Genomic DNA, 20,459 nt, shown 5'->3' on the forward strand with positions numbered 1-20,459 from the left:
CATCGTTAGTGATCTTCAAGACTGCCTTAGGGATAAGGATTACCCCTGCAGTGGCTTGAACCTCTGGGAGACCTGTCCCGAAGCTTAAAGTGACCATGTTCGTAGTCACTTGCTTCTGGACTTTCTCTTTCTTCAAAACCCCCGCGTCGTAGAGGGCTTGGAGCTTGTCCTTGAGGACGTAGCATTTGGTTGTGTGATGGCCAAGGAACCTGTGATATGCACAGTAACTTGGGTCACCGGTTTTGTCCGCCTCCTCAGGCTTGGCGGCTTCTGGCAACTTAATCCGCCCACTCTTGAGTAGAGTGTCGAAAGTCGCCACCACCTGGTCTTCTTTGAAATCATATTGTCGCTGGGGGCGTGGTTCAAATTGCCTGGGTTTAGGCTTTTGAGTGGCCTTCGGCGCTGGGACGGTGTCGACTGCCATGATTTCTTTTCCCCTCGACCGAGGAGGATTCTTTGGCGCAGCTGGCTCCGCTGCTCCCTTTTTGGACTGCGGCTCTTCGGCCTCCAGCCTCTTGATCATATTTTCAACTTGTTCACCTTGGCGAACAAGCTCCTTCCAAGTCCGGGTCTCTACTGCCCCTATCTTGGACAAGATATGGATCGACAGGTTGTTGCGACACATCTCAATCAGTGTCGACTCGGAAACNTACCGACAGTTAAAGTCTTTTGCAAACTGAACAAATCCATACAATAGTAAATATACTTATCAATTTTTACCTATGGGACTCAATATACGTTATTTTATTTCAGGTTCAAAGGCTTCGACAGTTGCTAGAAGACGAGATGCAATTACATGTGGTCTTAGAAAATGCCATAGAACATGTTGCCGCAGAACTGTCTGATTTGTCATGCATTCCAAATGATGTACGATTTTCCCCTTGCTCTCCTAGCTGTCTTTAGAACATTCTTGAATATGAATTCTGAGACTTGATAGTTGTATATGAAAAAGTGATACCTTATGAGAAGATATATAGATATTCTTCATTGTTGCGAATTGGATGCTTTTGCTGATTCTTTTTGTTAAATTCAGCTTATTTACATGAAAACTAGTTTATATCTAACACTACAAAATAAATGGTTGATTTGCCAGTCCTCTAAATTATATAAAGTAAAAGATGATCTGTCAGTCTGTTGATCCAGTCAGGTCCACGTGATGATTCTTGTGTGATCCTGATCCTAATAACATTGTTCAGCTTGTAATCAAATCTTTAATTACAGATAATGTTTATCATGATTCTGGAAGTTCAAATCCATAGCTTCTGCTTTCCCATGAACCTTATCTTCTTGCTTCCTATGATACACTGGGAATTAGACCTCATTATATGTGATACATTTGGAATATGACTCCCTCTACGATACACAGATTCGATCTCACTTTAATAGATTTTTTGGTTTGGCCAATTGACTTCCAGTTGTCTTTCTAAAATTAATATCTGACAATCTTTTTTGTATATATATTTTTTTCAAATGTACTTACAGGCCCAGAAACTGTTGTCTAATATTGCCACATTGGAGAGTGCTGTTTCAAGACTTGAAGATGAAATTGTTTCTTTGCACTTTCAGCTTATTCAAGAAAGAAATGAGAGAAGACTTGCTGAGTATCGCTTTAAACAATTGCCTTCGCAGGCACAGGTTATCTACTTGCCAAGAAATGTAAAAGCACCCACACAAGTTTGTGATTGCTTATATAAAGTACTATCGTAACATACTCATATTCTTCACCTTAAGAAAACAACATCAGAATTTAAAGCTTGAACATACCTACGGCCGATAAAAGAATGGATTTTTGTAATAAAAACGGTTATGTAGAGTTCTTTTTTATTGATGACTCATCTAGAATAATGTAGACACTTCATAAATCATTTTTTAGTGATTCTTCAAATGCTATATATCCCGATATACTCATTTGCATGATGTATATTTTATTTTCTTCTCTCTCATTCAACTATATCAACTTCATTAATATATTGACATACACATAGATGCTTTATGTTCTTTTAAATTTCCTAGATGAAGAATTATTACTTATTATTCCAATGCTTCCCTCGTTTTAAATTCCCTTTTTTTTTTCCTGTTCTTCTGTTACGTCTTTCACATATTTCTTCTGTTTGCCATGGGAAGTTCTTATGTTTAACTTTCCCATTCTCTCATTTTGTTGATAGGGAATTTTAGGTACCTGAGGATACCTTTTAGTCTTAGCAATTGAATACTTTTCCCCCTCTATTTTTGGATATGGATCCAAATACCGTCTTGCATTTTGGCGATTACCTGTCTTGTCTATCCAGTTAAAACACTACTCTGAAGCTACCTATGTTTCTTGTTTTTTTCCATAAAAATAAGTAAGATTTGGTGTGGCTAGCAGTTAGATAAGTCTCACAAGCACCTTAATTCTTGACCCTTTGCACTTAGCTCTTGCCATTTTTGGAAGAATGGGATTATCTAATTCATAAGACAAAATTATGTAAATGAATAGATGATAGAGGAACAACGAAAGGTATGAAATAAATTTTTCTTACTGAAATTCTGTCATTTTTATTCATAGTCAGATGCAAGGTAACATTGTCTTGCCAATAAATATCTTTTATTATTATAAACTCAAAAGCATATAAAAAGGAATCAATCTCAACCTATCTTAATTGGAATACCCCTTTAGGAAATTCAAATATCCTACGAGACCATAGCATGTCTAACAAAGGAGCATTGAGTGCGGAGTTAAGAAGTACAAACACGTTCATTTCACCATTAACAGTTTGCATTATTACATACCATGCCTCTTGATTGTTAGTCAACAGCTCAGGTTGACATGAAATTATACTTAATTTTAGAAAACGAACAAGTTGTCCGCATTTTGGTCTTTAATGTATGGAAGAAATACTAATAATTATAAGCTTCTTATACCCGGTGGCATTAAAGACAAATGTATGCTAAAGAATAAAGTCCTACAAACTTTTATAAGCTAGTTCTGATACGCACTTATAATGTCTCAGGATACTTTGGATGGAATGATCATGCAAGAAGAGAATATTTCTCCAGAAATACTTCAGCGTGCAGAATTGGGGAGGTTGAAGAAACAAATTCCAGAAAAGAGGTTACGGAACTATCCTAATCAGCTATCGGAGGAGATAGTGCGGTGTGTGAAGAACATTTTCATATCATTAGCAGATGCTTCCATTGTACCCTCCAAAATATCCTCAGAGAACTTTCAGCCTTCCACCTCTCCCTCAGGACATCTTTCAAGTTCTTCCCGTTGGTCATTATCTGAATTGTCAGCACTTTCATCGTGGAGCCAAAGTCCTCAAATTGATTTACAGTGCGGCAATGAAGTTTTAGCCGCCGGAAGTATTTTTGATCCCTACAAAGTCCGTGGAAAATTAAGTTGGAATGACATTGGCAATTATAGTCTAGCTAAAGAGGTTTCCTGGATGTCAGTGGGAAAGCAACAACTTGAATATGCTGCTGGGGCGCTAAGGAGATTCAGGTAATTTGGCCCCTCAACTATGTTACCTGGGTACTTCTAATTTGAAGCCGTACCTGTGCCTGACACGTACCGGTACCCAAACTCCTTGGGCACTCCTTGCATATATGCATACATTTATTCAGGCATGTACTCAGTTATACAATACATGTTTTAATTTAACGCACTTGTCATATATTTTTTGGACATATATCCTACACTTCACGTCCACTTCTTCAAACTTGTTGGACATAGGTCAGGTTCTATATTATGATTTTGAAGGGTTGTTTAGATGTCTAGTCCAAAATCTAGTGTTTTTCCAATTTATAATCCACATAACAAAAGAAACTTAAAAATATTATTGGAAATTTAATTCTCATCTTTGTTCTCATATAAGTTATTAGTTCCAATATATAATTTATGTGTATATAAGTCTTAGTCGTGTTCCTGTATCCTACATTTTACAAATTTTCCGTGTCCTATACTTGTACCAATACCTAAGGTTATCGATAGCGGATAACGTCGCGTAGCAGTGAGGCATCGTTAAGGCTATTTCGGGCTATTGCGACAAAATAACGGTAAAAAGCGCAAAGTCAAATAGCGGTCTAATTTAGATATGTATAAATACTAAAAAAAAAATTTAAAAAAAAATCTAAGAAATCTAAAAGTACATATTGGATAATTTAAAGAGATCCTAAACATGAAATAGACATGTAACCATCACGTAATACCGAAGATGACCGAAGGAGTCAAAAAGTCGTCTTCGAGAAGAAGAGCTTAACGGTGACAGGACTGTCCTAAGAGGAGCTCACAGTGAAGAAGGTGAGAGGAAGTATCAAGGTAGGTGCCAGAGGCTATGAGAGGTGGCGGGAGTATGCTAAAAATCACAGGAGATGATGGAATGCAATGGTCAAGGGTTGAGTTTAATTTTTTAAAAAATAAGCCTCAAACTGTTTTTAAATAGCAGTTAAAAAGCAAATTTCGAATGCAATCGCTCACTATTTACCGTTATGACACACTATTGGTCGCTTTTACGAACAGACATATTCTGTAATGTGTCACCGCTATTGCGTGATAGCGTAGCGGGCGATAGCGTCGCGGGAAGGGACTGCTAACGCTATTAGCGCCACTATTGCGGGGCTATTTACCGCTATTTATAACAGTGCCAATACCGGTATCCGTACCCATACACTTATCCATGCAATATAGCCCCTCAAATATCATTATGTAGGGCTCAAGTTTCGTTGTGAATTGTTGTTCTATGCATGGATGAAGCAAGAAATTATTTAAGGGGCCAAGATAATAAGCAAATAGTATTATTAAATAACAAAAGGCAACAAAAATGCAATAAGAGAACCATGCAACTACCTTATAGTTCATGAGAAGTTGTTACCTTAACCGCAAGGAGGGGAACACGCTTTTTAAGTGTATTCATGGCCCCGTATTTCATAGAATCTTTCTAGTGTTTCCATTGTAAAGCAGTCACAGATCGAGGTTAATCATGTGAAGAAGGGCAACCTAAATAGGGCTTTGGAGAAGTTCTAAATTTTTGAAGGGCCTACCGCCTACGGGCCAACGACATCTGAGGTGGCTCCACTAGTTTTTATGCTAGTTATGCATCTATTTTCCCTGCTCCTTTTCCCTTTATGATGTGTTTCAAATTTCACTTTTCCATTTTGAGCATGTGACTTGACTTAAAGGTGTTTTTTTACAAACAATAGATTTCTTCTCAAATTTTTCTTTATGCGTTACCAATATCTTAACCCAACCTTTACTAAGTAGTTGTATGGAATAGAGTACCTTGAATTGTAGGGAGAATAATACAGACAATTTCTGTTCATTAATGAGATTTTTCACTCTTTTATTATGACTGCTTTGCCTTCCCACATCAACTAGATCGTGTCCTGTGTTCCTCTGCTGCATTTAGCATGTTCATATGGCAGCTCAAAAACACATGTTGGACCATTCCAGAATCCAGTGTACTATCTACATCATCATGGTCTGCATGCACTAAACATATATGTAGATGTGAGGTTGCACTCGCTCTGTTGATTTCCCTCTAAATGCTTATGCAGTCGAGTCTTCGTGAACGAATTCCTAGGCTTCAGTTAGCATACCTCTGTACTAAATGTTGCTAAATTGTATTCCAATAGATAAATGTATGTTGTCCAAATATGGTTTCCTCAATAAGGAATGTATGTAATTTTTTGTTATACATTATTTATTTTATTATACATTAATTAATATTGATGGCTCATTTACATGATACACTTCAAGTGTTTTTTGGCAGATGTGTAGCTTTCTTGATAGTTAATGAAATTAAATTTGTAGCTGCTGTAATTGTTGATTATTAACACCTTCATTTTGAGGACAGATCACTAATCGAGCAACTCGCAGAAGTAAATCCAATCCATTTGAGTGACAATGAAAAACTGGCCTTTTGGATCAACTTGTACAATGCGCTTATCATGCATGTAAAGCCCTTCAAGCTAAAACTTGTTTACTATGTTTCTCTTTTTTCTCAACTTTTTTTTAATTTATATGCAGGCATATCTAGCCTATGGGGTTCCCAGGAGTGACATGAAACTCTTTTCACTGATGCAGAAGGTTTGCAGATTGTTTTCCTACTCTCTTCTTTACTCTATTTCTGGTAATACTATAGTTTATTGTTGTGCTAACAATTATCATGGATCATATGTTATACCATTTTGATTCAATTTAGTCAAGTCTATATAAACATCTCAACAAGGTAACAATATGACATTTGACAGTGCAGTAAATTTTGATGGCGACACGACAGTGCAGTAAATTTTGATGGCTTACTGCAGTCTGACAACTTAAACAAGATAAGAAAAGTTGTGTTGTAATCTTATATCATTCACCATCATGGTTACTTAAAAATGAGCATTACTACATTAGTTAGCATAAGTGCAGCATATACACTTCTATTATGAAGTTGCATCCTCATCACATGACATTGGACATTGACGCTTCCTTGTGCGTTCCCTCACATACATGTTTTATACTTCTCCAACTTTCCCTTAACTATTTAACTATGTGATATATGTCTTACAATGTTTGTTGGTCCGTTTGGTCCTTGATGGGAACATGTCCTACGCTTCTCATGCACTTCATTGTTCACATTAGACACATGCTATGTTACCCAGCTACTTATATAATGAAGCAGTATATGTACCAGACATGTATCCGACACGTACATGTACCCAATTTCACGGACACTCATTGGATTTATATGTACATTTTTTAGGGAAAATTGTGTCAAGGCCCCAATATGAATTAGCTCATGTGACCAGCCCTTTATATTTTGGGCCTTGTGTTTTAGCCCAAATACTAACAGTATTTGTGCCAAGGCCCCAGTTGGACTGCCAAGTAAGCAGTGTAAGAGAAAGCCCACCTAAAATTACTACTACACCCTTATGAGATGAGATTACAATATTGGTAACCACACCCACTCCCTTTCAAGTACGCTCTCCCTCTCTTCTATTGTTAACAGGAACCCAAAAATCCCCCTTTCAAGTACTCTCTCCCTCTCTCTTCTACTGTAAACATGAACTCAAAAATCCCAAATTCTATTTCTTTCTCCCTCTTGAGTTTCAACTTAGGGTTAGCGTTTGCTGAGTGAAATGACATCTAAGGAAGTATCTAATCATGATTTCGAAGTCGTTCAATGTAATGTACGGCAGTGGAAAGACGAAGGCGGTCGTGAAAAACAGTCTAAACACAACTGAAACAAAGTTTGCGTCGTCGGTCGCACTTCATGAGCAATGTGGGGGCAATGCTGCATATTTTTAGAAAATATTCAGAATACAAAATCAACAACAAATAATAAAAACTAAACAAGTGAATGCTCACGCTTAACATCCTAGCTACAAAAACTAACATCGAACCTATTATAGTTAACAAACGAGACTTAACATTCATCCCATTAGACTTGACAATCTTCCTATTAGACTTAACATTCAACCACTTAGACTTAACATTCTTCTCATTAGACTAACATTCTTTTTCTTAGACTTAACATTCTACCGCTTTAACTTAATACTCTTCTATTAGACTTAACATTCTTCCCGTTAGGCTTAACATTCAACTAATTAGACTTAACATTCAACCCATTAGAAATAACACCCTATCCATTGGACTCGACATACAACTCATTGGACTTGACATACAACAACTTATACTTAGCATTCAAGCTATTAGACTTAACATACAACCCCTTATATTTAACATTCAACTCATTAGACTTAATATTCAACCTCTTATGCTTAACAATTAACTAATTAGACTTAACATACAACCTTTTAGAGTTAACATCCAACCCATTAGACTTAACATCATACCTATTGAACTTAACATCAAAACTATTGAACTTAACATCCAGCTGCATAAACATAACATATGAACACATATACTTAACATGTTACTAGTCACACTTAAAAGGTATTTGTTTAAATTTTTATCATGTTACGATGTACAAATAGAAACCATAAATTTCTTTTTGAAAAAACTGATAATTTACAGGTCTTGTCGAACTTTTTAGGAATTGTGGGAAGTCGAATCTTCTGTTTTTTGAAAAGCTTTCGTATGAATCTCTTTACACCCAATATTGCTGCTATGTTCCACCATATACGACAAACCATCTTCGTTCTCAATAGGAAAATTAAAGTTACTATTTGTTTCATCTTTGAATGCCAACAATAAAGAATCATATGGAAGTTTTAACTTCTCTGACACATCAAACTTTAGTTTCATAATTGTGGTCATAGTTACATGGTTCACAGTATGTAGCGAGTCGTCATACGAATTTGGGTATGCAATTCGAGACTTTGAAATTTTGGATTCGATGGGGGGTAGCTTGCTTCGATACGCAAGTTCGATATAGGGTACGATGTAATTTTTTTGGATACGTTTATCATTTTTTAAAGTGTATAGTAGAAAATTAAAAACTAGAAAACTAATTGTGTTTCAATATTTTTTCATATAAAATACTTCAATACTTCATTTTTAAAGTTTCTGAATACATAAACTGAAAACACTAGAAAACTAATTATGTGTTTCAATTCTTTTTTTCTTTTTTGTTGTTTAGAGTTCATTTTAAAAAAATCTTTTCACATAGTTTTTACTGAGATGATTATTTCATTTCATGTGTTATTAACATTAGCTATTTTGTAAGTTGTAATAAAGTCATTCACTCATATTGATAATTTATTATCTTGTCTCCATACATATTTCAATTAAAGAAATAGTGATATAGAATTAGTTATTAACTTTGGAAAACTTTTATTTACTAAAAGAATATTTTCAATGATATTATCAAAACATATAAAAAAATCCTTGCCGATGTGCACGAAAACAGACTTGTAAATCAACTTTGGTACTTAGTAAGCGGTACGCTAATTTTGGGGAACTAATTCGTGTATCAGAGGGAATCGGTTCGAAAATGTATAGAGAATCAGTTTGCATGAACTGTTCGACACTTCGAGGGGGGTCTAGGGAATCGCGCAACTATGATGGTGGTTGAAGAGTTAATTATTGAGAAAGCTGATTTCTCACCTATGGAGACCATGCAGATAGCCTTCTCAGTCATTAATGGAAGGAAGGTAGAAGGACTGAAGGAGGAATGAAGAGAATTTTAGGACAATAGGAGTACTGATAGTTGAAGGGCAAAAACCCTAAAATATTACATAAAGAGTTATTGTTCATGATAGAGAAAAATAGAGGAAAATTTTCCTCCAATTCCACCATCTGATCACTGCGTCATTGGGAAGGAGAAGGGCATTTTAGGGTTTATGATGAAATACCATGGCTTTAATCTATATAGCTGATGTGGAGGAGCCCAAATACATTAATTGAGTTTTTTGGGTCTGACCCATAATGGTGAAAGGTTAAAGGGGCTACTCGCATGGGGTTCTTCATATTGGGGCTTTGACATAATTTTACCTTTTTTAAGACATGTACTCAGTTACGTGATATATGTTTTTAATTTAAAACACTTGTCATACATTTCTTGGATGCATATCCTAGACTTAGCATCCATTTCTTAAAGGTTGTTAGACATGGGTTAGGTTTGTTTCAGCCTGTATCCAAGTTTAAACCTATGATTTTAATGGATTTTTTGGGTGTTTAGTTAAAAAATGTGCAATTTTTAATTTATAATAATTAACATAATAAAAGAAACTTTAAAATATGATAGGAATTTTAATTCTGATAACAAATGAATCGGAAAACAATAATAGTCTCATAAAAATTATTAATCGATATAATAATTTATAATATATATATATATAATAATATATATATATATATATATATATAGAGAGAGAGGAGAGAGAGAGAGAGAGAGAAATTCGTATGACACTTAAGTGGACCATCCACCCAACTTTTATCAATTGATATACCTAGGCTCCATGCAAGATATGAAGAATTATATATATATATATATAATAATATATATATATATATATATATATATATATATTATATATATAAATATATATATATATATATATATATATATATATAATATATGTATATATATATGAAGTGAATAGAAAGTTTGGTGGACAAAGGCCTCTTGTCCACTTAAGTTGACATAAGTTCACATCTCTCTATATATATATAGCTATGTCCCTGTGCCCTACATTTTACAAATTAACTGTGTCATGTACTCACACCCATGCTGGTATCTGTATCCGTTTCCATGCAATTTACGATGCATGTGATACCATTTATTCACTTTCCTTTATACAAAAATATATACTTTATTAGAAAAAGCCATAAAATACTGAATTGTATAAATCTGTAATAAGTTCAGCTATGTCTTAATATAAGTGAGATGCTTTGAGTTGATCTATGCAAGATGAAGAGCCAGGAGTTAATTCTGTTTGGGGAACCATAAAAATATGTGGTAGGTTAATCAGTATATTTGTAACCATTATATGTTTTGTATTATTAAGAATATGTGAACATTGAGGGGCACATATGCGCGTACACAAGTACACGCATGCACATGCATATGAACTCTATTTTGCTATTTATATATGTTTTAGTGTCATATTGCCTATTTTCTTCCTTTTAAGGAGCTGCCTAGTCTCATGTCTGTCATGTATCCATGATCAGTGACCCACATCTGGACATGTCTTTGTCATTATTCTTATGCAGAAATCAAATTTATTTATACAATCCAGACTTCTAAATAATCACAATCAAGAACTTTTTTAGATTTCATAACCAATGCTTATTTAGCCATTAACTCACATGCAATGTTTTCTTCGTAAGCTCTTGGGTGGTCACTGGAAGATGCTTTTTGATTGGAAAAAATAGCTTAAAATAATGGTTATGATGTATTATAGGTTATATTGGTAGTTTCCTAGTGAATTCTAAATTTTCTGATGCAATTAAAGGTAAATAAAAAAGATTAATGTTAATTTTTGAAATTACCAATTCAGATGCAATGCTCCGATTCTCTGTGGTTTGATGGGCTTAAACTATATTGTTAATAAGGTAGTTCCCACATGCAAGTGGACCTTGATAAAATGGCCCTCTCTTGCCCCATCAAATGGAGGATTGAGAGGGGTTCTTGGTAGGGACCTAAGTTAAATTTCTGATCGATAGATGACCCACTTATGACTGGAGAAGGTCTGGACAACAATCATTAACTTAGATAGAATAAAAATGAATGATTAGTGATTACAAATAATCAGAAGTGGATAAAGGGGAATGGGGACTCTTTAAGAGTTATGATAAATCGATAAGTTACATGTTTTCTGTCTTAACTGTGACAAGCTGAATTGGATTCTAATATATCTTGACCTTATGCTTGCGTAGTTAGGAAATTTCAGAGAATACTCATGAAATGTATCGGTAGTTTGTGCAATTGCCATGCGTATTACACATTTCTCATTATATTCTTTCTTAATTCAGGCAGCATATACAGTTGGAGGACACTCATTTACTGCTACATGCATTGAGTATGTAATATTGAAAATGAAGCCACCAGTCCATCGGCCCCAAACTGTATGAATTTCTCTTTCTGTTCTTCAAACTACCATTTTCCTTCAAAACCCCACAATGTTTATACTTTTTTGTTTTCTCTTATCTTCAGGCTTTGCTTCTTGCTCTTCAGAAGCCAAAGGTCTCTGAGGAACAGAAGAAGTTTGCAATTGAAACACCCGAGCCACTTGTGACCTTTGCTTTAAGCTGTGGATCATACTCTTCTCCAGCGGTAATATTGTCTGTACCTATATAGTTTTGTTTGTTTTAACCATTTCAGTTCTTGTGTGTTGTATTATTCAAAATCATATCCCTTTCTAGTTAGCTCTCAGTTTTTAATTAGGTCAACAAGTTTCTTTTAACAAAATTTTGAAAAGAACATTGACATACATGAAAGGTTCTCTTCACGGATAAATGAGCAACGAGTTTTGATCTATAACTATGTTGCAATGTTTTCCTTAACTGCTACTCACAAGTTTTTAGAGAATTTCACATGTAACTCAATTAATCACTCGGAAGAAATCTGAAAGTCTACACTTGGATTGCAGGTAAAAGTTTACACACCCAGAAATTTGAAGGACGAGCTCCAAGAAGCTCAACGAGATTTCATCCGGGCCTCAGTTGGACTGAGCAGTAAAGGGAAGCTTTTGGTGCCAAAGATGGTTCAGTCTTTTGCCAGAGCGCTTGTAGATGATTCTAAGCTAGCAATCTGGATATCCCGTTTCCTTCCGCAGGAACAAGCAGCCTTTGTCGAACAATGTGTTTCGCAGAGGCGGCAGAGCTTCCTAGGCTCAAGAAATTGTGGTGTACTACCATTTGATGCTCGATTTCGTTATCTTTTCTTGCCTGAGAGATTGCCTTGATGCTTTAAGTCCTGCTCTATTCCAGGATTAGTGATAGAGACCGGTGTTCATTTCATCATAGGCTTGCATGAAATTCTATCAGTGACAGATTGATGGTTCAGCCTGGATGAATGATTTGACTACAAGGATTCACCTCCATACTTGATAATATTTCAATGCTGCTTTGCTGTATTCGAGAATTCAGCTACCAATCAGCCTAAGGTCTTCACCTTGTAGGCCTGTACTTTTGCACATAGGCCCTCTTATGCAATGGTGGTATAAAAGAAGCTCTTCTTTTCTTATCTTGGTTACTTACGAATGATGCATTCAAGATGTGAAAAAAAGGTGACCGTATTCGCAGGACGCTGCAATGTCTGGAATCGAAACACTTCTGTATGGAGCTTAGGCCCAGCAATTTGACTTGTATACAAGAAATTTGTAACTTGAAGACATCTGAGATTGGTTGTAAATATTTTTGTAATAATGTTGAATTGGGTAATCAGTACGTTCAAACCTTTGTCAATTTTAAGTCGTCTCTTGAATCATGTATGCTTACTATCAGGAGATATGTCATCATTTTTAAATTGATTAATTGCATATTAATCCCTTATATCAAACATAATTACCAAATAGTCCCTTAAATCCCATTATTTGCTTATTAGTCCCTTAAATCTCCAATTTCCTTGCCATTTGATCCTTCTGTTACAAAAGTTGTTAATTTCTTTAACCATAGTTAGGTTAACAAGTAGCCATGTGAAAACGGCGAAGGAATTGTGAAAAACGTGAAGAATAACCCAAAACAGACTCCACCACACCCTGGTGTGGTGTCTGCCATGGGTGTGGTAGAATCTGTCTTGCACCACACCCTCTGCCATACCCACGGTGCAGGGTGTGGCAGAATCTGTTCTGCACCACACCCTCTGCCACACCCATGGTGCAGGGTGTGGCAGACTCGTTTTTAGAATCTCAATCAGTTTGGGATTGTGTTTTGCTATAAATAGAGACACGTTTTTTAGGGTTTCCTAGGCTTGGTTTAGGCTTTGATTAAGCATTGATTGGGGGCTATTTGGAGCACAAAAAGAGGTATTTTTGAGCTATTTGTTTAGGGTTTTATTTGGAGAGATTAAGAGCTTTGTGGTGAGATTAGTTTGTTCCTTCGAGTGATTTGTAATCTCAGTTTGTACTCTTTCTCTATTAGTGAAAACCTTATCCCCCCTTGCCCCGTGGACGTAGGCAACTTGCCGAACCACGTTAAAATTGGTGTTTTGTTTGTGCATTGATATTTGGTTCGTTTGGCTCTCTTGGATTGGCGTTTGATTTGGTTCCTCGACACAGCTTCAGGCACAACAAGTGGTATCAGAGCTCGGGCAACGCTTGGGCTATTTAGAGGAGTAGATCGCTTTGGAAGTTCATCTAGGGCTTCGTTTGGTGATAAAGGTGGGATCTTTTTAGTAAAAATCTCGTCTTTTTCAGTTTGGATCTATTTCTCGTTTGTTTCCGCATTGGTTTGGTGGTGTTTTGAGGATTATGGCCGAGAAAGAAGGAGTTGTGGGCAGTACTTCCGGCGTGAAGACCGTCCAAAGCTTGAATATCCACTCAATGAAGATTGATGTGGAAAAGTTCAATGGCACAAACAATTTTGGACTTTGGCGATGCGAAGTCATGGATGCGCTCAACGCGCAAAATTTGGAAGATACGTTGGAGTTGGACGGGAAACCGGACAATATTGATGAGAAGGTTTGGAAAAAAATGAATAGAACGGCGTGTGGTGTGATTAGGTCTTGTCTCACTCAAGATCTAAAGTATGATGTGATCAATGAGACTTCTGCAAAGAAGATTTGGGAGATCCTTGAGAGCAAGTATTTGACCAAGAGTGTGGAGAATCGCTTGCATTTGAAGAGGAGGCTTTACCGCTTCCAGTTGAAGAAAGGAACCTCCATTGGTGATCACATGAACCACTACACGAAGCTTCTTGCGGATTTGACGAATGTAGATGTGGTGATTGAAGATGAGGACAAGGCGTTGTTGTTGTTGAGTTCCTTGCCTGACGAGGAATATGAGACCTTCGTTCTTACTCTTATTAATGGGAAAGCATCTCTTTCGTATAGTGAGGTCACCGCTGCACTTGTGAATTATCAGCTTCGAAAGAAGGATAAGGAGACTTCGTTTGAGCCGGTAGCGGGGGCGTTGGTCGCAAGAGCAAAGGGTCCAAACCGTAGTGGGAGGTCGCAGTCTAGAGGGGCACATCTTGGAGTTCGTAAGAATCAATGTGCCTTTTGCAAAGAAGATGGACATTGGAAAGCCGATTGCCCAAAGTTAGTTGATCGAGCCAGGAAGAATAAGGGAAAAGCTATTCAAGCTTCAGAGGCGAATGTTGTCAAGGCTAGTGGCAACGATTCAGATTCGGATTCTTCGGGCTACTCATTATCTGCACTGCCGTCAGTTTGTGTTGTCTACTCTACAGAGTGGATGTTGGATTCGGGGGCTACATACCATATTTGCCCTAGGAGGGATTGGTTCTCCAGCTTTCAGGAGTTGGAAAGAGGGGATTTCGTGCTCATGGGGAATGATCACAAATGCTCTATTGGTGGTATCGGTACCGTTCGGATCAGGATGAGTGACGGGGTGATTCGGGAGTTGGTTGGAGTGAGGTTCGTTCCTCAGTTGAAGAAGAACATCATTTCACTTGGAGCTTTGGAGGCAGCAGGCTATAGGGTGACCTTGGCGGATGCACGCTTGAAGGGTACATTTGGGTCCATGATTGTGATGTCCTGTGAGCATATTGGGATGAGCAAGACCGTGGTGGAGTTTGGCATTCCTATCCATCGAGCGAGGGGTCTTTTAGGAGGTGTTCAGTCAGGCATTTGGGGGCCTTCCAAGGAGGCATCATTGGGAGGTAATCATATCTTAGTTTCCGCAGTTGAAGATTGTTCTAGGCATTATTGGGTCGTGACCAGTTGTTCAGTCAGGCATTTGGGGGCCTTCCAAGGAGGCATCATTGGGAGGTAATCATATCTTAGTTTCCGCAGTTGAAGATTGTTCTAGGCATTATTGGGTCGTGACCAGTTCCCGTTGGTGTAAAGTCTTAGAAGTCAACAACAATTGGAAGAAGTGTATTGGCAGAAAGGTAACTCGTTGTTCTAGATTTGATAAGGGTCCTTTCTTGCGTTTGTGCCGAGCTCACGGCAATAGGAGACACTTCATTGGTGTGGAGACTTTGGGGCGACGAGATGAGATGACAGTTTCGATGGGTCGTTCCTTTCTGAAGGAGGATCGGCGTTGGTTGTCGAGCATTGGTTCTGGAGCTTCGACATATTTGGGTCATCTTAGTCACAGGTCGCCGACTGCTGCATTAGGAGTTATTGGATCTGTGGAGCTGCTTCAGATTTTGGGTTGCGTCGGATATTTGGATACCCAGCATTTGGTCACATCAAGGATGTGAGATTTGATCCGATTACGCGTTTGGGGTTCGGAGGCTCAGTTGATTATCGTTTGGGAGCTTCTGGTTTTGTTCTGAGCAAGAATGTCATTTTTGACTCTCGGCAGGTGGAGAGTGTTGATCAGGTCGTTTGGATATCGCAGCAGGTGGAGGGTGATGCTACTTCACGTTGGGTGGAACTTATTCCACATACTCCAGATCATACTGCGTCATTTGGGATTCCAGCTGAGGTGACACAGGTTGGGGATCATTTGATTTCGGATGCAGATGATGGATTGGTTTTGGATTTGGTTGCAGCTGGTGGATATGATTTGGATACGGCCATTGGTTCACCTCAGATTGAGGTGTTTGATTTGTATCAGTTTGGGGCCGCTATTAGTTGCAGATCCATTGGCGATATTGGGGAAGAGTTACAGACTTTTCTATTTGTTTGAGGGCCTTTGGAGGCCGTTTGGGTGAACTATGTGAAGGCTTGATTCCTTGGGCAAGAGGATACGTAGGCAGTCAGTTTTGATGCAGCCGATTTGGTGAGTAGATACCGACGTTTGGGTGAGTGTTCGCACTCCCGTTTGGGTCTCGACTTGTGTGGATGGAGTCCATTGTCATGAGTCCGTTGCCGTGGCGTACTGGATGCAACAAGTGAGGTATTTGTTTTGGTTGGTGTCGGCTCAGTGTTGGGAACACTTCGCCGAGGTGGAGAATTGTGAAAACGGCGAAGGAATTGTGAAAAACGTGAAGAATAACCCAAAACAGACTCCACCACACCCTGGTGTGGTGTCTGCCATGGGTGTGGTAGAATCTGTCTTGCACCACACCCTCTGCCACACGCACGGTGCAGGGTGTGGCGGAATCTGTCCTGCACCACACCCTCTGCCACACCCATGGTGTAGGGTGTGGCAGACTCGTTTTTAGAATCTCAATCAGTTTGGGATTGTGTTTTGCTATAAATAGAGACACGTTTTTTAGGGTTTCCTAGGCTTGGTTTAGGCTTTGATTAAGCATTGATTGGGGGCTATTTGGAGCACAAAAAGAGGTATTTTTGAGCTATTTGTTTAGGGTTTTATTTGGAGAGATTGAGAGCTTTGTGGTGAGATTAGTTTGTTCCTTCGAGTGATTTGTAATCTCAGTTTGTACTCTTTCTCTATTAGTGAAAACCCCATCCCCCCTTGCCCCGTGGACGTAGGCAACTTGCCGAACCACGTTAAAATTGGTGTTTTATTTGTGCATTGATATTTGGTTCGTTTAGCTCTCTTGGATTGGCGTTTGGCTTGGTTCCTCGACACAGCTTCAGGCACAACAGTAACCATACATGAGAAATGAGCTTATTGACCTTGGGTGTACGTTATTGTTCTGAAGGCTATTAGTTGCCCCTAGTTTTTCCTGCTCTCTGAAAGGGGAAAAATCTTCGACGAAAATCTAGGACAACTTGTTGATTTCTCTCCAATCTCACACGGGGTTGTCTTTGCAGGAAGATCAACATCCCCTTCCCTAAATTAGGGCAGAGTTTGGTGAAGACAAGGTGGAGGAGCCCTCATTGCATAATTTGAAGGTAACTTTCTTTAACTTTAGTTTTTATACATTTTCCATGCATGCAAGTTAAATGTTGCTTTGGTATTGTGGTTTCTTTAACTTGTTGATTTCTGGGTTTTGGTTTTATACAAGGTGGATGAGGCTTTTTTGTTGTTTTTTCCGCAGTGTTTTTTGGGTACTTGAATGAGGCTTTTTTGACATTGTAGGATGGAAGTAGGAGTTGTTGAGATTGTAAGTAGGTACAATGGGTATTGGAGACATATTCCTACGACAGGGAGGAAGAAATATGAATGTGGTAATCAAAGAACCATTAGAGTGGATGTTGGTAGTATGTCACTGAAAAAATTTGGGGAACTAACAGCAGAATTTATGCCTATTTCTAGGGGTCATATACTAAAATATTTTATGCAATTCCTGACACAAATCCTAGAGTCTTTAGGGAGATTAAAACAACTGGGATTTTCATGGGTGTGTTGAGAAATCATGTAGGAAGGAGGTATGTTCAAATGTTTGTGTCATTAGAACCTATTCCAAGTCTTGGAGGGCTCCAGTGTCACAGAGAAGAAGGAATTCACCAAGAGAGGGATCAAATAAATCTAAGAGGATTAAACATGTTGATCTTGATGATTTATCTAGTGAAGATGGAAAACTAAGGTGTTGATGATGACAAATATGTGCCATTAGATGATGCTAACTCAGCAGATATTGAGGATCAAGGCTTTGATTTTGACAATGCAATTGATTGGGAGGCAACTCAGATGATGTTTGATATGCATGATGACAATGAAGGGGATTCTAGATTAGAGGGTAGCTCAATTAGATAATTAGCATGCCCACCTAGAGAAAATTGCAGTGGAGGAGGCTAGAGCTCATGATGAGGAGGTTGAGGAAGTAAATATGACTGATGATGCTGATGAAATTTGTTCTGATGATGGTTACCACTCTATTCATAGTTTAGCAGAGGAATATAGTAGTGATGATGATGATGTAATTGAGGGTGGTATGCTTGATGGTGAAGAGAACAACACTGATGAGGGTATTTCTATATTTGATTTAGGTAGAAAATTCCCTGATGTGGCTAATTTGAGACTCTATTTTAAATATTTTGTTGTGAAGAAAAATTTTAATTTTAATTTGGTGAAGAATGACACTAAGAGGCTATTTGCTAAATGTTGTCAAGAGGGTTGTCCTTGGAAGCTGTGAGCTAAGGTTTTGCATGATGGCAAAACAAAGGAGATTACTAGGTATATAGGACAACACTCATACACTGGGGTGAATAAGAGTAAAAATAATCAAGCTAGTGCTAAATGGATGGCAACAGTTATACTTAAAGATGTCAAAGATAATCCTAATTTGGCTCCCAAAGATATACAGAGGACCATGTTAAAGGATTATAAAATGATTATATCATATGACCAAGCTTGGAGAGCTAGAGAGGCTTCAAGAAAAATGATATTTGGTAATATTGAAGAATCTTATGACCATGTACTTTCTCTAAAGTATGAGCTATTGAACAGAAATATAGGAAGTCATGTAGAAGTTCAAATTGGTCTAGATCGTGCATTTGAGAGAATGTTTGTGTGATTTGGAGCATCAATGGAGGGGTTTAGGAAAGGGTGCAAGCCATTTATAGGATTTGATGGCTGCCACTTAAGGTCCAAGTATATGGGAAGCATATGTTGTGTGCTACAAGTTTGGATGGAAATCATAGTTTATTTCCTCTTGCATTTGCTACATTTGAAGGGGAATCAAGTGACAATTGGTTTTGGTTCTTGAAAAATCTTATTAAAGCTTTTAATAGTGAGCTTGGTCAGGTTAGTGTTATTAGCGATCAAGAGAAGAGACTACTAGAGTTAATTTCCATACTACTTCCTGAAGCTGAGCAGAGGGTGTGTATGAGACACGTGGAAAAATTTCAAAAAAAACTTTCTTGGTGAGTTTTATGAACAATGCATATGGGGGGCTGCAAGGGCATACACATCATATGTGTTCACCGTACATATGTTACAGTTGGGTGAAGTTTCAAATGAAGCATTTCTCAGTTTGCATGCAAAGGATAAATTTGTGTGGTCTAGACGTCATTTTTTTGAAATATCTAAGAACAATTACCTCACTAACAATCTGTCTGAGTCCTTTAACTCATGGATACTTGATTCAAGGTATTTACCAGTTGTGGATTTGGTTGACAAGTTAAGGGCCAAACTGATGCTCAAATTCAACAAGAGAAGGAAAATAGGCTTGAAGTGGAAGGGTAAGTTAGTGCCATATGCTAATAGATATTGCCAAGAAATCAGTAAGAATCTTGGTTCTTATTTAGTGGGACAAACAAATGTTGATGAGGCTGAAGTTGAAAATGAGTATGAGAGAAGGAATATTAACTTGAAGGAGAGAACATGCAGCTGCAGAAAATGGCAAGTGACTGGTTTGCTATATATCCATGTGGAAAATTATATAGGCATAATCATGAATGCAAAGTAGGATGAATTCTGTGATAAAAAATATCATGTTGAGAGGTATGTTGTATTCTTTTATGTTCTTTCATCTTTATTGACCCTGGCTGATTTATTTCATACCTAATAGCATTCCTATTTCGGGCATATACTCACTGTTGGCCTTCTTATTTTGATGATGATTTAACAAATAATTTACATCTAATATTATTTGTCTAGTGTTTGTGTTTTGTTATTTATTATAGACAAACAATAAATTGGAGGATGGATGGAATTACGCATTCACGATCATATCCAATGGAGGTTGGCGGAATAGTGGAGTGAAGCCTTGCAATTTAAGTTGAAGATCCAAGTTCAAGCTTCTTCCGCATAGTGTACCAAGTCAAGCGTATTGAAGATCAAGATTGCTTGGATAACATTTAGTTTAGGAGTTTATATTATGTGTGTTAGTACTTTAAGTTCAATATCATATACACACACATTTTATTGTTTTCTATGTATATATATATATATACACATCTTGGCTTTTGGTTTATCCACAAACAAAGTTTTTACAAGCATATAAATAAATATTTATATTTATACATATTTGTTTTTATGTGGATAAGTTGGTTTGATCTAATTTCATAGATATAAAACAAATATATATTCATATACATACTCATATGTTTCATATTTAATTGTATTTGACAAAATATTATATTCATTGTTTATAGACTTCATAACAA

At 37.4% G+C, this 20,459-nt stretch overlaps 2 protein-coding genes across 2 annotated transcripts; both read left to right on the forward strand.

The window, feature by feature from the left end:
• On the forward strand, positions 748–12,857 carry LOC109842804. The gene is made up of 8 exons (XM_020411692.1): positions 748–867; positions 1,483–1,635; positions 2,991–3,481; positions 5,832–5,931; positions 6,005–6,064; positions 11,402–11,494; positions 11,583–11,702; positions 12,019–12,857. Exons 1-8 carry the CDS (start codon positions 787–789, stop codon positions 12,331–12,333), a joined length of 1,413 nt encoding a protein of 470 aa, XP_020267281.1. The 5' UTR covers positions 748–786; the 3' UTR covers positions 12,334–12,857.
• On the forward strand, positions 18,593–19,759 carry LOC109841597. Its single transcript, XM_020410553.1, has 3 exons — positions 18,593–18,855; positions 18,993–19,095; positions 19,292–19,759. The coding sequence occupies exons 1-3, from the start codon at positions 18,593–18,595 to the stop codon at positions 19,757–19,759; spliced, it is 834 nt and encodes a 277-aa protein (XP_020266142.1).

The sequence above is a fragment of the Asparagus officinalis genome, chromosome 5 (genome assembly GCF_001876935.1).
Source record: "Asparagus officinalis chromosome 5, Aspof.V1, whole genome shotgun sequence".
Taxonomy (NCBI): domain Eukaryota; kingdom Viridiplantae; phylum Streptophyta; class Magnoliopsida; order Asparagales; family Asparagaceae; genus Asparagus; species Asparagus officinalis.

What these genes read in the sequence shown, in the direction of transcription:
- LOC109842804 (XM_020411692.1), top strand. Translation starts at nt 787, where the DNA reads ATGCAATTACATGTGGTCTTAGAAAATGCCATAGAACATGTTGCCGCA. An exon ending in TGTCATGCATTCCAAATGAT is followed by an intron (nt 868 to 1,482) that starts GTACGATTTTCC and finishes ATGTACTTACAG; the next exon opens with GCCCAGAAACTGTTGTCTAA. An exon ending in GATCATACTCTTCTCCAGCG is followed by an intron (nt 11,703 to 12,018) that starts GTAATATTGTCT and finishes CTTGGATTGCAG; the next exon opens with GTAAAAGTTTACACACCCAG.
- LOC109841597 (XM_020410553.1), top strand. Translation starts at nt 18,593, where the DNA reads ATGGCAACAGTTATACTTAAAGATGTCAAAGATAATCCTAATTTGGCT. An exon ending in GATCGTGCATTTGAGAGAAT is followed by an intron (nt 18,856 to 18,992) that starts GTTTGTGTGATT and finishes TGGAAATCATAG; the next exon opens with TTTATTTCCTCTTGCATTTG. An exon ending in TTAATAGTGAGCTTGGTCAG is followed by an intron (nt 19,096 to 19,291) that starts GTTAGTGTTATT and finishes CATATGTTACAG; the next exon opens with TTGGGTGAAGTTTCAAATGA.